Source organism: Gracilinanus agilis, chromosome 5 (assembly GCF_016433145.1).
Source record: "Gracilinanus agilis isolate LMUSP501 chromosome 5, AgileGrace, whole genome shotgun sequence".
In the NCBI taxonomy this organism is placed as follows: Eukaryota; Metazoa; Chordata; class Mammalia; order Didelphimorphia; family Didelphidae; genus Gracilinanus; species Gracilinanus agilis.
Genome location: NC_058134.1, coordinates 202227323 through 202241442, shown reverse-complemented (window position 1 = coordinate 202241442; position 14120 = coordinate 202227323). Strand labels below are relative to the sequence as shown.

The 14120-nt window shown below is 36.2% G+C and overlaps 1 protein-coding gene across 1 annotated transcript in view; it reads right to left on the bottom strand.

The window, feature by feature from the left end:
- Positions 1-11625: 11625 nt before the first annotated feature.
- Positions 11626-14120, bottom strand: part of STYK1 (serine/threonine/tyrosine kinase 1) — a 16277-nt gene continuing 13782 nt past the window's right edge. Inside the window, exons 8-9 of the mRNA XM_044678801.1 lie at positions 13877-13973; positions 11626-11830 (exon numbers count right to left, since the gene is read on the bottom strand). Of these exons, the coding sequence (XP_044534736.1) occupies positions 11626-11830; positions 13877-13973 (302 nt within the window). The remainder of the gene's footprint in view (positions 11831-13876; positions 13974-14120) is intronic.

The window sequence follows — 14120 nt, the reverse complement described above, 5'->3', positions numbered from 1 at the left end:
GTACAAAAAAAGGGGGAGCATGTATCCCTGGCATCTTTAGCCTTGCTGAAAGTTTCCTCAGTATTGGAATGGGAATCCCAAAGAAGTAGAACTCTTCAATTAAAATTCTATCTTGAAATTAGCAGTGTCCAATCCAGAGTGAGTTTTATAAAATAGTTTATATTTATAAAAACGCATTAAAAGACATTGAGTTCTATGTGATCACAAAGGCAGAAGCACCAAGATATTTGTAGAAATAGGATTGGGCAACCACATATGCAAAAAAAAAAATCAGTCTTCTACTAATTATTTATGACTCATACATTAGGGGCTTAGTATTATATAGACCCTACAAATAGATATGACTCTTCCTCTTTGGGGTTCTAACCTCAAGAACCTATTGCATTTGCTTTGAGCTGGAGAGGTTCAAGCCACACAGAAAGCCTCAAATACAGAGATCACTGTTAATCCCACTGTCCCTCACTTTTGAGTTCAGTAGGTAGGTCATTTCTTTTAAAACAGTCAAGGCAACCCTAATAAGATTCTCCTCACCAAATATGAGCAGCAAAGCCATAGCAATTAGAATAGTAAAAGAATCTGCTTCCAACAATGGTATAAAGCACTGGGCTTGACAGCAATAAGACCTTAATTCAAATCCTGCCTCCAGTACTTAGTAGTCATATAACAAATCAATTTATGTCTGTAAACCTTAATTTCCCCCAACTGTAAAACAGTATAATAATATTGGTAAAGCCTTCTCATCAAAGTTGTTGGGAGGCTTCTATGAGATAGATGACATTTATAAAAATACTGCACTAAATGTCAACCATCATTACTCCAATCTTTTTGGCACAGGTTCCAGAGATGTCAGGAAGGGAAAGTAAACATATTTTACGCAACTTTAAATGGCTATGTGCAGTGAAGACCAAGTCCTTAGGACATGTTTGGATTTGTCCTTCCTGTTGGGTCATACAGAGCATAAGCATTTATTCTCTGCCTGGTTTCAATCCAAGATGTTGGAGCCTAATTCACTTGATGAGTCCCTGGGGGTAGGGCTATGTTGCAATGATGAGTTTTCTCATCGCTTCAGAGTAGGAGGAATGGAGAGAATGCACAGGGAGATATATTTCAGTTTAATACCTAATAATAGAATTATTTTATGTATATATAAATTTTATATATATATGCAAATATATATATATATATAATTATACCTTACAAGATGGTAAGCTCTTCATCACTAAAAGTTTCCAAGTGAATTCTTTCTTTTTTTGACTAACAAACAACAAATATAATCTTTTGCTTTACATATATATATATTTTATATGTATGCTTTATATGTAATTTTATTTTATATGTATATTGTTGTATAGATGTACACATATAAATTTATATGTGTGTGTTTATATATATGATTTTTGGTCACCTACATAGAAGATTAACATAACAAAAATGCAAGTTGGATCAAACAATAACCAGATGCTCTAAGTGAATTCTTGAGTTAGATGAAATATTGAACTGGTTATCCTTTAAAGTCCCTTCCCCAAGGGAATGCTTTCAGAAAGATCTTTGAGAACATATAAACTGATGCAAAGTGAAATGAACAGAATCAGGAATACAATGTACATAGTAATAGCAATATTGTAATGATAATCAACCTTGAAAGTCTTAGCAACAGTGATCAATACAATCATCCACGAGAGTTCCAAGAGACTCCGGCATCAGGCTCATTGATGAGGCTTTGCTATGGACTGTGATCCCTCTTATCCCATTGAAACAGACTTTCTCTCTCTACCTTCCAAGTTACCTTCTATAGGAAAACTGCCTCATCTCATCCCTCTCTTGGTTCTGTCTCTCTAGTATTCATTTTGAAACTTTATTTTAAGGTTAGTTGGTGGGGATTTTTAGAGAGATTCAGGTTTTCCATTACTCCACTCTGCCATCTTGGCTTCACCTTCATATTACATATGGAAGTTCTTAATAAATGTTTATTCTTTCCTCCTCAATTAAACAACCAAAAAAAACCCCTAGAAATAAATATACATAGTTAAAATTAAGAAACACCTCTCTTTGTTCATGTCCAACAATGACTTCTCATTTTGTGGATTGTGTCCATTATTTCCTTGTTAGGAGGTAAATGGTATGTGTCATTGTTGGTCCTCTGGAACTGCAGTTTACATTGTATTGATCAGAGTCCTAAGTTATTTTTCTCTATAATATTATCATTGCAGAAATTATTTTATGGTCCTGTTCATTCCACTCTGAATCAGTTACTATAGGTCTTCCCAGTTTTTTTCTGAACCTGTCCACTTCTTATACCACAATAATATTCCTTTACATGGTGGATAGGCCAAAATTCTATTACCCCCCCCCCAATAGGTAAATATTCTCACCCCTGTAAAAGTTTTTCTAGTTTTATAAAAAGAGCTTTTTGTTCTGGCAAAGAATTGAAAATTGAAGGAATACCCATCAATTGGGGAATGACTGAAAAAAATGTGGTATATGATGGTGATTGACTATTATGTTATAAGAAATGATGAGAAGGATAATTTTAGAAAAAGCTGGAAATAACTACATGAACTGATTTAGAATGAAATAAGCAGAAGCAGGAGAACATTGTATACAGCAACAGTAATATTGTAGGGTGATCAACTATGAAAGACTTAGCTAATCTCAACAATACAATGATCCAGGACAATTCTGAGGAACTTATGACAAAGAATGCTATCCATGTCCAGAAAAAGAACTGTTGGAGAATGCAGATCAAAGCACACTATTTTTCACTTTAGCTTATCTTTATTTTTATTTGGAAGGTTTGGTATTATATGAGTATTCTCTTACAACAATGATCAATATGGAAATAGGTTTTGCATTATAATACATATATAACCTACATCAAATTGCTTGCCATCTCTGAGGAAGAGGGGAGAGAGGGAGAAAGACAATTTGGATCTTATAATTTCAGAATATGTATGTCAAAAATTGTTATTACATGTATTTGGGAAAACAAATACATAAAAAAAGAACTGATATAACTGTTTTTATAGATTGGAATCCTTTTCCTTTTTCTTTCATCACTTTCCTTCTTTCCTCTTTCTTTCCTTCCAGTAATAACAGGAGTAAAGGAGTGCACAGTTAAGTGACTTTTGAGGCATAATTTCAATTTTTTTAAGGATGGCTGTACCAATTCATTGTTCCACCAACAGGATCAGTCTGACCAATGAGAGGTCTGACCTCAGGCAAATGAGACCAGAATAAAGTGATATAGCAAGGCTTTTTTGGAGGAAGGGGTGGGGGTGGGGAACAGACAGAAGAAAAGGCAAGGGGGAGAGGTCCAGTGGCAGGAGAAATGGCTGCAGGGACCCCAGCAGGGTGGAGGGAAGGGAGGCAAGGAGGAGTAGCTTTACTGGCACCAGTAAAGAAGGCTGCTGAATCTCCACTGGAATGCTAGGTGTTGCTAGAGCTAGGAGGTGTTGGGGGGTGAGGAGTGGCACTTATTAATTTTAGTAGGTGTTGGGGAGGGCTTTCTGTCCTGAGGCCTGTCAAAAAGTAAATTAGTGCACTTGTTTTCCCATAGTCTTCTAATATCTATAATTTTCTTTTTTTCTTTATCTTTGTTAATCAGATAGGCATTAGGTAGAACCCTAACATTTTAATTTTTATTTCTCTAATTATTAGTGATGTGAAGTGTTCTCATGTAGCTACTGATAATTTTAATTTCTTCCTTTGAAATTTGCCTTTGAGCCACGCTCTTTGTAGTGGCAAAAAATTGGAAAATGAGGGGATGCCCTTTATTTGGGGAATGGCTGAACAAACTGTGGTATCTATTGGTGATGGAATACACAATACTACTGTGCCATAAGGAATAATGAACTGGAGGAATTCCATGTGAACAGGAACTGATGCAGAGTGAAAGTAGCAGAGCCAGAAGAACATTGTACATAGCGACGGATACACTGTGGCACAATCGAATATAATGGACTTCTCTACTAGCAGCAATGCAATGATCCAGGACAATTCTGAGGGACTTATGAGAAAGAATGTTATTCACATCCAGAGAAAGAACTGTGGGAATAGAAACACAGAAGAAAAACAACTGCTTGATCACATGGGTTGATGGGGTATGATTGGGGGATGTAGACTCTAAGTGATCACCCTAATGCAAATATTAATAATATGGAAATAGGTCTTGATCAATGACATGTAAAACTCAGTGGAATTACTCATTGGCTGTGGGCGGAGAGGGGAGGAAGGTAACCATGGAAAAATATTCTAAATCAATTAATTAAATAAAAAATTTCAATTCAAAAAAATAAATAAAAATTAAAAAATGAAATTTACCTTTGACCATTCTTTATGGAATGTATCTTGTGATCATAAATTTGAGTGGATGTTTAAAATATCTTGTGCTACAAAGATAATTTTTCCTCCAGACCTCTTTACTTTCTAATTTTAACTGCAACATGTAAAGTCATAAACCTTTTGCATTTTATGTAATCAAAATCATATATTTTTCATTTGCCACTCCCTATTCCTTGTTTGGCCATACTCATAGATCTAAAAGTTAATTTATTCTTTGCTCCTCTGATTTGCTTATACTGTTATCATTTATGTCTAACTACTGTATTATCCATCTAGAGTTTTTCTTGAGAAATGGCATGAGATTTTGAATTATACCTAATTTCTGCCAGACCTGTTTTCCAAATTGCCTAGCAGTTTTTGTCAAATGATTCCTTCCTCCAATAAGTGGAGTCTTTGGGTTTATCAAAATCATACTAGTGTGTGTGTGTGTGTGTGTGTGTGTGTGTTTTTGCCTCACTATGTTGTGTATCTAATCTTAGTATACCTCTTCTCTTAACCAATACAAAATCATTTTGATGATAACCACTTTGTAGTATAATTTGAGATCTAATGCTTTGGGATCTTCTTTCCTAGTTTCTTGTTTTTGTTCCCCTTGAGATTCTTGACCTTTTGTTTCCCCAGATAAAATTTGTTATTATTTCTATTAGCACTACAAAGAAATCCTGTGGTAGTTTAATTTCTGTGTCACTAATTAGAGAACTTAATTTAAGTAACAAAATAATATAATGTAATAATAGGATTGCCCTACCTATGAGCAATTAATATTATTCAGAACCTTTTTTTTCTAAAAAGGGTATTTTTTAGTTGCATTCATATAGTTCTTAGGTTTGTCTTGGTAGATAGACTCCCAAATGTTTTATACATTTTATAGTTATTTTCAATGAAATGTCTATATTTTCCTGAATTTTTTGCCAGTATTCAGGAATGCTGATAACTTTGTGGATTTATTTTCTGTCCTGAAATATTTAATTATGTTAAATAGTGGTGGCAATAATGAGTATCCTTACATTGCCCTGATCACATTGGAAAGACTGTAAGTTTTGGCTACTGCATATAATTTTTACCCTTGGTTTTATATATGCTATTTATTACAATGAAAGTACTCTTATTCTTGAGCTTTCTATTCTCTTTTTTAAAAACAGAGATAGCTGTTGAATTTTATCAAAAATCTTTTTCAATATCGATTGCTATAATCAAGTTGTTTTTATTTTTCATGTTGTTAATGTAACTTATTGTTTGTATTATTTCTTGTATTGAACTAACTCTGAATTCCTCATATAAGTAGAGCCTGATCATAGTGTATAATGCTTTTAACATGTTGTTATAGTCTATTTGCTAATTGTTTATTTAAACATTTTCCTGTCAGTGTTTACTGATGTATAATTTTCTTTCTCAGTTTTCTCTTTCTTTGCTTTAGGTGTTAGGATATTGCCTGTGTCACAGAAAGACTGGAAGTGTCCCATGAGGTGAAGGGTAGTTTAGATGAAAAATACCATTCCACACAGAGATAGCTTAAGAAATTTTACTATTAATCACAAAGGATGGAGGTGGTCTTCTAGCAGAGACAGTCTCACTGTGATACCTCCATACCTTTAGTGGGCAGTATACAAGAAAATTATTGGGATTCCAGTTGAAAGTTCCCAAGCCTTCAAGGCTTAATTTTAAATGTCACTTGAGACAAAAAGCCAGTGTAATCGCAAAAGAAGATTGTCTTGTTATCTAAAGGACCAGTACAATGAAAGTATTTCTAAACCTATTAAGGAGCTTGGAATGCAGATGGAGAAGGTAGGAATCAAGGATAGGGAAGTAGAAAAGTTAACTATAAAGATGCCATTCTAGCAAGAAATTGAAATGGTTGGCTAGGGCCATACCAATCACACTAATTTTCACTGAACAACTTATTTTCCTAATGTTGAAAATAGTTTTGTAATATTTGAATTAATTCTTTTTATTAATGTTTGAGTTGTAGTAATTGATATATTTTCTTTGAATTAGGTAATTTGTAAATCTATTTGTTGTTGGAGTTTTTTCCTTCTTGAGTTTATTTGTGCTTTTTTCAACCTTTTTTTTCTGATATTGGATTACTGAAGTAATTCATTTCTTTTTTTCCCATCTAAATTTTTTACATTTTGTAAATTTCCTCTATTTTCTCTACATTATATGTTTTGCCAACACAAAATTGAGCAAGCAAATAGATGCTGCTTCTCTCACCAACAGCATTTATTTTCAGAAAGGGAGCCACCACTATTCAGAAATGCCAAAATATCCAGATGATTCCAAGGAAAACTATAGATTTTTTTTCATTTGGCCATTTTAAAAAATTCTAGTCACATGGGAAATTTAAAAGCACTCAAGAATGGGAATTCAAGCCTTTTCAAATTCCTTAGGGCAAAGGAATCAATCTGAACCCAGGATAAAAGTGTCTAATAACTGGAATTTTTCATTCTTTTTCCACGCAGTGACTTGAAGATTTTTTGCTCAGATGAGTGGTACAAAGATGATGAAAGCATATTTTCATTTCTAGAAGGAGGAACCCAGCCAAGAGATGGAATAACCCAAATATATTATGCACATAAACAAGATCAACATTTCAACTTTAGGGCAAAGTTTCAAAATGGAACTTTCCTTTTTTGCTTCCTTCTCTCAAGACTACCAGAAACAAAAGTTCAATTATCCATAAGTCAGCCTTAAGTGGACAGCTGAACAGTACTTATGGACAGATTTTCATGGGCTTTTATATTATAGCCAAGCAATGTCTTTTTTCTCTATATTTCTTTTTGGGGGGGACTCCATTTAACAACAGTAGTTACCCGTCATGCTGACATCCTCATAGCTGCTGCATCACTACTCATCAAGAAATCAGAAAGGATCTAGTTTTAGATTCATCTTTCCTCTATCAGTCACCTTTCTGTAAGCAGCTCTAACCATCACTCCTTGGTTACTCAATGTTTTCACAAAAGATGTATCATTACCAAGTGCAACTGGTCAAATGACCCTCATACCATTCTTACTACAAGAAAATGACAAAAGAATACCTCTATGCAGATATTTTCATAACTGAGATGAAATTAGTATGTTACTCAGATGGCATTATCATCCTGCCATTGCTATTAGTATCCTGGCATTGCAATGTGACCTGATAGATCATGCTCATCTGCATGACCTCAGATATATTACAAAATAGAAGAGGAATGAATGATAGACCTCTGATGAGTGTCCTCACTACAATAATTTCTTCTTGCATGTTTTTACTTCCCTGGTGAGGCTAACGATGATATTCTACTCTTTTATATATCAGGTCAGGGTTGGTTGATTTGAAGTCAACTTATCTATTGAAAGAAAGTGATAAGATATGGAAATAACTTAACCATGTGAAAATAATCAATAAATCCATCTTAGTAAGCTTTTAAAAATACAACTAAGGCTGCTTGAATGAAACGATTCTCCGCTGGTAATGTCAATAAATGGTGTTAAACACACCAATGGAGGTTCAAAACAAGGGCATTAGAAATTACCTCTGACTACTCAGGGGTAAATCTTATACCCATACGGGAAGTCCTGCTCTTTGACTCAACACTCATTTTGGGGTGGTGGGAGTTGGTATAAAAATCGTCAGGGATGTGCTATATACAGAAGACAAAATGCCTAGAAATCCAAAGCACAATTCAACAATTATTAAGTGCCTACTGTGTTAAAGAAAGAAAGGAAGAAAGAAAGAAAGAAAGAAAGAAAGAAAGAAAGAAAGAAAGAAAGAAAGAAAGAAAGAAAGAAAGAAAGAAAGAAAGAAAGAAAGAAACTACTCTGAATTTAACTACTTGTTATATATTTGTGGTTTTTTATCTTAAGTTTGTTTAGAAATTTATTGTTTCACCCATTAGAGTCTGAATACCTTGTGAATATGAATTGTTTCTCTCATTGTACTTGCATCCTCAATGCTTAGCATAGCACCTGACACATGGTAAGCATTTAAATCAATACTTGTTGTTTGACTGGCCTAAATGATTCAGAGAGGTATAAGTTGTATCTAGTTGAGAAAATAATAGAAGGAGTCACAAGAACATCCAAGGTAGTGGCTAACCTGTTCTTTGAAAGAAGAAAAGTATGCCCAAAAACTGAGAATCTGTAGCAGTGGTATATGACAAGTAGGTTTTGTTTTTTTTTTCCCCAGACAAGACATAAATCATTGTGGCCAAAAGCATTGCACTGAGATTCAGGGAACTGATTTTTTATTCTGCCACCACTTTGTGGATGACTTTGAGCAAGTTAATCTCTCCTGATCTCAATTTCTTTTTCTGTCAAAAGATATGAAGAAGGGGCAGCTGGGTAGCTCAGTGGATTGAGAGTCAGGCCTAGAGACGGGAGGTCCTAGGTTCAAATCTGACCTCAGACACTTCTCAGCTGTGCGACCCTGGGCAAGTCACTTGACCCCCATTGCCTATCCTTACCACTCTTCTGCCTTGGAGCCAATACACAGTATTGACTCCAAGATGTAAGGTAAGGGTTTAAAAAAAAAAAAAGATATGAGGAAGAGGGGAAAGGAGGAAGAATAAACTAAATGTACTCAAGATTGTTCTTGATCTAATAGTCAATGATTCCATGTTAAACTAGGATATGAAGCCTCTTCGTATCTCAAATACTGTAGCACAAAACTGAATTTTACAAGTTATATATACATATATCCCCAAATCCTAGACTCCCTCATCCCCAATCTCCTATGCTGGGGCACTTCCCATGGAGCTAAGCCTGTGCCCTGGCCCTTCCCAGTGGGCTTCCTATTTAGGTCCCATACAAAAGGACATGTAGTCCCTAGTTGGTCTCCAAGATTCCTTGTTGGGATAGCTCCAGAAAGATGATTGGAGAATGAGCAGGAAAAGATCTCCATAGATTCTATTGTAGCTCCCTCACTATCTTTTGAACCTGTGACTTGGGACTCTGTGGATAGTTCTCTCTGAGACTCTAACAACTCTCCCTCAGACTTCCAGTAGACTTCTCCCTGCATCTCAAGAAACAGAAATGCTAGTGAGATTCATAGGACAGTGAGAGTATATGCTTGCCTAGATGAACCTGTCTCGAGTCTCTGGCTTCCTTTCCAAATTAGTTTCTTTCCTTGAATACAGAATCCCAAATAGCAATACCAAAAAATGGACACTTTCAGTCATGGTAACTATCTCATAAATTCTAAAGTTGGGAGGCATTAAGAAGTCCAGATGCTCATTACCCAGCACGCCCATCTCAGAAGAGAAGATGACCACAGAAAAGAGGATGAGTCGCGCATGCTCAACTAAGCTAGAAGCTATGGATCCTGAATGAACTGCGCAGTATAGATCCAAAGGAAAAGTGAAATTCTGCAGTCTCTAAAAGAGTTTTTGGTTTTAAGTGTCAGCCTCCCAGGGAAATATAATAAAGAGGGATGGAGTATAATTTGCATTGAAGGTATATATTAATAAGTGCTTATGAGGCTTTTGTGATTTAGGCATTTTTTATGGGAGGAAGTGAATAGCTGCCCTTTATCTGAGATTGACGGATTTTACACTGAATAATTTTTATGGGTAAGACCAGGGGTTGGCAACCTTTTAGGCCGTGAGAGCCATAAACACCACATTTTTAAAAATGTAATTTTGTGAGAGCCGTACAGTGCTCATAGTGGGTGCTCCTGTAACAGCACCTGGAAAAAAAAAATGGACTTTATGGCTCCTGCAGAAAGAGCCATATCTGGCCCTCAAAAGAGCCAGATATGGCTCGAAAGCCATACGTTGCCGACTCCTGGGTAAGACTTTATTCATTTCTTTTAGGAAGACCTTAAACATCAACCATTTTTAGTTGGTTAGCTAAATTTTATTTAAGCTATTCTCCCTGAAGTATAATGAGTCATAAGAGATAAGAAAAAAAGGCCGGTCTGCATTCTTTGAAGTCAGGCTGAACCTGATCTGTGGGAATGCAAAACTGGGGCCCTTTGTGGGGTATCACTGGGTTTTGAGTAACACTAGGTAGACAAGAAGAACAAGCTGCCTATTAAGCAAACAGTTTTCCCTAAAATACATGATTTTAATTTTAGATGTTATAAATTGGTTATCTTTTTAAAATCCCAGTAATACTTCTATAAAAAGTCAAGTAATCAATATAAGAGATGTGCTAAATTTGTTAGTATAAAAAAGATCACAGTACCTCAACAAATATTAGAAAATTAATTTAATGAAAAAGTTGCATAATAAATCAATGGTTTCTCCAATACTACAGATTGCCATTGTTCTCTTTCTCAGTCATCCCATTTTGTTTTCTTTGGATGTCTTTGTGTCTCTCCCGCCTCTTGGGAGTCTAGTTTTTCCTGTTTTAATAAGTAAAGCTCAAGCTTTTCTAACTACCTTGTTGGGTCTGAGGACTCATAATGATGAACAGTTAAAACTAGACATTCTCAAAAGAGAATTGGCTTTTCCAGCTCCCAACCACTAGCAATGGCAAGAGGACTGATAAGAAATAAAAGGACCACTTCTTCCTCCTTCCAAATCTCTACATTCTCACCCCACTGGACAAACGAGAATTTTCTTTTTCTGCCTTTCCTGAAGCCCCACATTAAGAATCCAGAGTTTCCATGCTATTACTCATCCTCTTGGAAGGAGGATTCCTTGGTGACTTCTTTCTCTGAACCAATATTGCCTATAATTTCTTCCTCTCCATTTCCCTCATATTCACTCTCATTTGATTCTCATCTCCATGGATCTCACAATCAGAAATTAGTTTGAAAATATTTCAGAGGGAAACTTGTCTAGAAGGCACAACCAAGGGGGGAGACAAAGTATTTTCCTTGACCCCAGAAACATTGTGGATTTGTGAAATCTTCTTTGGAATCCACTAATTCCAACCTAAGTCTTAAGATCCATCCAACGACTCAACTCCGACTCTCAAGTGGTGATTTAGAAATTCATATTCAGCTATGTCCACAGAATATACTCCAAAGAAATCTGTAGGTCTGAAATAGGGAGGCAGCATAATACGGTATGGCACAGTCAGGGCCACCAGATCTAAACAGGATTCAAATCCTGCCTCCAGCACTTATTACCTTTTTGACATTAGTCATGTTTCCTGGATTCAGTTCCCTCAACTATAAAATGAGGGGTTTGGACTAAATGGTCATTGAGGTCCCCTCTTTAAGAGGTATAATCCTATGATTTATGCCCTCTCTCCATCTTTTCTTCCCCTGTAACATCCAAATGTCCAATACAACTCCTAGGAAACATTGGATATGCTCTGAGCATATCACTTGTGTCTTTTCAGCTCAGTGGTACTTCAGAGGATACTGTAGTTGGAGGAAATACTCTCTACACTGATGCCTGCTACGGCTGCATAGAGCTCAGGCACCACCAGCTCAGGTACTTGGAGCACAGCTTTATCATCTGCACCCTGGCTGGCAGCCTCTAGGCGAAGGCGTAATTGTGTTGGGGAGGGCCGGTTTTCTTCACTCCATCTCCAGCAGGATTTCATGATGTTATACCTGGAAGATGGAGAAAGAGATGAAACACTTAATTCTTTGGTGGCAGTGCCCATCAGCAGACTGCTTTCCCTCTCCCTGACTCATTTCTTCTTAACGTTGAAAATACCGGTCATCTCTGCTCCTCATCTCCTCCCCAGATGCTATGTTTCTGCCATGCTGGCCCAGTTAACAATCTTTATCTTACCTCTCTTTTGTATCTGTCTTTAGCATCTCCTTCTCAATGGATAGTCTTTTATAAGAAGTCTTAGCCAAATACCATAGACGGCAAGACTTGGGGACATTTTTTATTGTCTTGTCAATTGTCCGACCAGTTCTGGGTTAGAGCAGTGGGAAAATTAGATAGTTTTGAATACTGGCTCTGCAACTTACCACCTCTGAATGCTTAGAATGTCACTTCCTCTCATCCCTAAAAAGAAGTCACTGGACAGATTATTTCTAAGGTTCTCATTTGAAATCTTATGAAATGTCCAGCTTTCTAGGCAGCTTTCATTAAGAGGTTTAAGTTTCCCTTATGAAGAGTCTACTGCTTGGCCACTATTGATAGTATTGCAAATTACAGCTGGACACCAGGTTATCTTCAAGCTACTTGAAATAAGGGAGGGAAGAAAGGAAGGAAGGAAGTTTCAGAGGTGGAGTGAATAAGCCACCCTTTCCATCCTCAGCTCCTCCAAGCACAGTAAGTCTCATGGGAAAAGGTGGTCTCCAGAATTTTCAGTTGACCATATTGAGGAGGTAGCTTTCTGCTCTTTGGGGAGTGCAGGTCTCTCTCAGTTCCAAACTGGGGTCTACAGTGAGTCATGTTGACAAGATTAAAAGAGTTCACTTTTGGTCACTAGGCAGAGAAGGATTCTTTTGACTTCTTCAAAAAATAGAGCCATTTTCCACTGACTTTCAAATCTGACAGAGCATAGAACACAAAAAACGCTCTCCTTCATTTTCAAAAGGGCACAGCTGAGTAGACATAGACCTTAGCCTACGATGCAACTTGATTGATAGTCAGGAGACCATGAGCAAGTCCGCTGTCTTCCCTGAGCCTCTGTCGCCTCATTTGTAAGGTGGGGAATATACTTATACTCATAGAGTGGTTATGAGGAAATTGTCAGCCTTAAAGCTACACACACATATAAAAATTGCATATATTTGTATATGAAGTATTCATTTTCTGTCATCTATACCTTATTTTGGCTCCACTCCTCTAATCAAGTGAATCTGATTAATTTTACTTAGCTAAACTAGCTAATTCACATCTCTGTGACTTCCTCCATGTCATTTCTTTTGATGTTATTGTTATGAATCCTTAGAAAAATAAGTTTTATGGAGACCTTAATATCTTGTGTTCAACTTAATGTCATAATTCACAATTATTAACATTTAATTTAATCAACATTTTTATTTTATAGAAAAATAATTCTACTTTATCTTAACATTCATTTTTTCAACATTTAAGTTCCCAGTTCTCTTTGTCCCTCCTGCCCCTTCCCCATCCATTGAGAAGGCAAGTAATATGATATCAGTTATATACTTCATGCCATTTCTAATATGTTATGTCCTCCTCCTTTCCTTCATTCCATATCATTTCTCCTGCCAAAATCTAGTTCAAAATTTACCATCACTAGTCCTTCCCTCATTACCTTAAACTTCTCTACTTCTCTGAGAATCCTTTACAGCAAAAGATTCATGATACAAAGGTGAAATGCTATTTACATTTTTTTAAACCCCTTACTTTCTATCTTACTATAAGTTCTAAGGCAGAAGAGAGACAAGGGCTAGGTAATTGTGTCTAAGGGACTTTCCTAGGATTACATAGCTGGAAAGTTTCTGAGGGTTACTTATTTTTATTAATCATGTTACTTAACATAATTCTTTTCTTACATATCTCCCCTAATACAATGATAAGAGCTTACCCATTATTGTACTATTATGATTAGTTATATAAAATTAATGTTGTATAAAAATTAATTATACTATATAATAATGGGAAAGAGGAAGAACGTAGGGAAAAAAGACCCTGAAGGAAGATAATCATGTCCTAAAGGAATTGCTTACATGGTGGATTTGCAACTGGAGGGTCTTTTCATGACTCTTCTCCTCTGGAGATACTGTAGAATTTGGGTTGGAGGGACCTCTGGATATGGTGGAGCCCCTGCAAAGGAAAAGCAACAACTATGGGTGATCCTCTGGGAATAATCTTTATTTCTTTCTCTCTCTCTCTCTCTCTCTCTCTCTCTCTCTCTCTCTCTCTCTCTCTCTCTCTCTCTCTCTCTCTCTCTCTCTCTCTCTCAAAACCTTA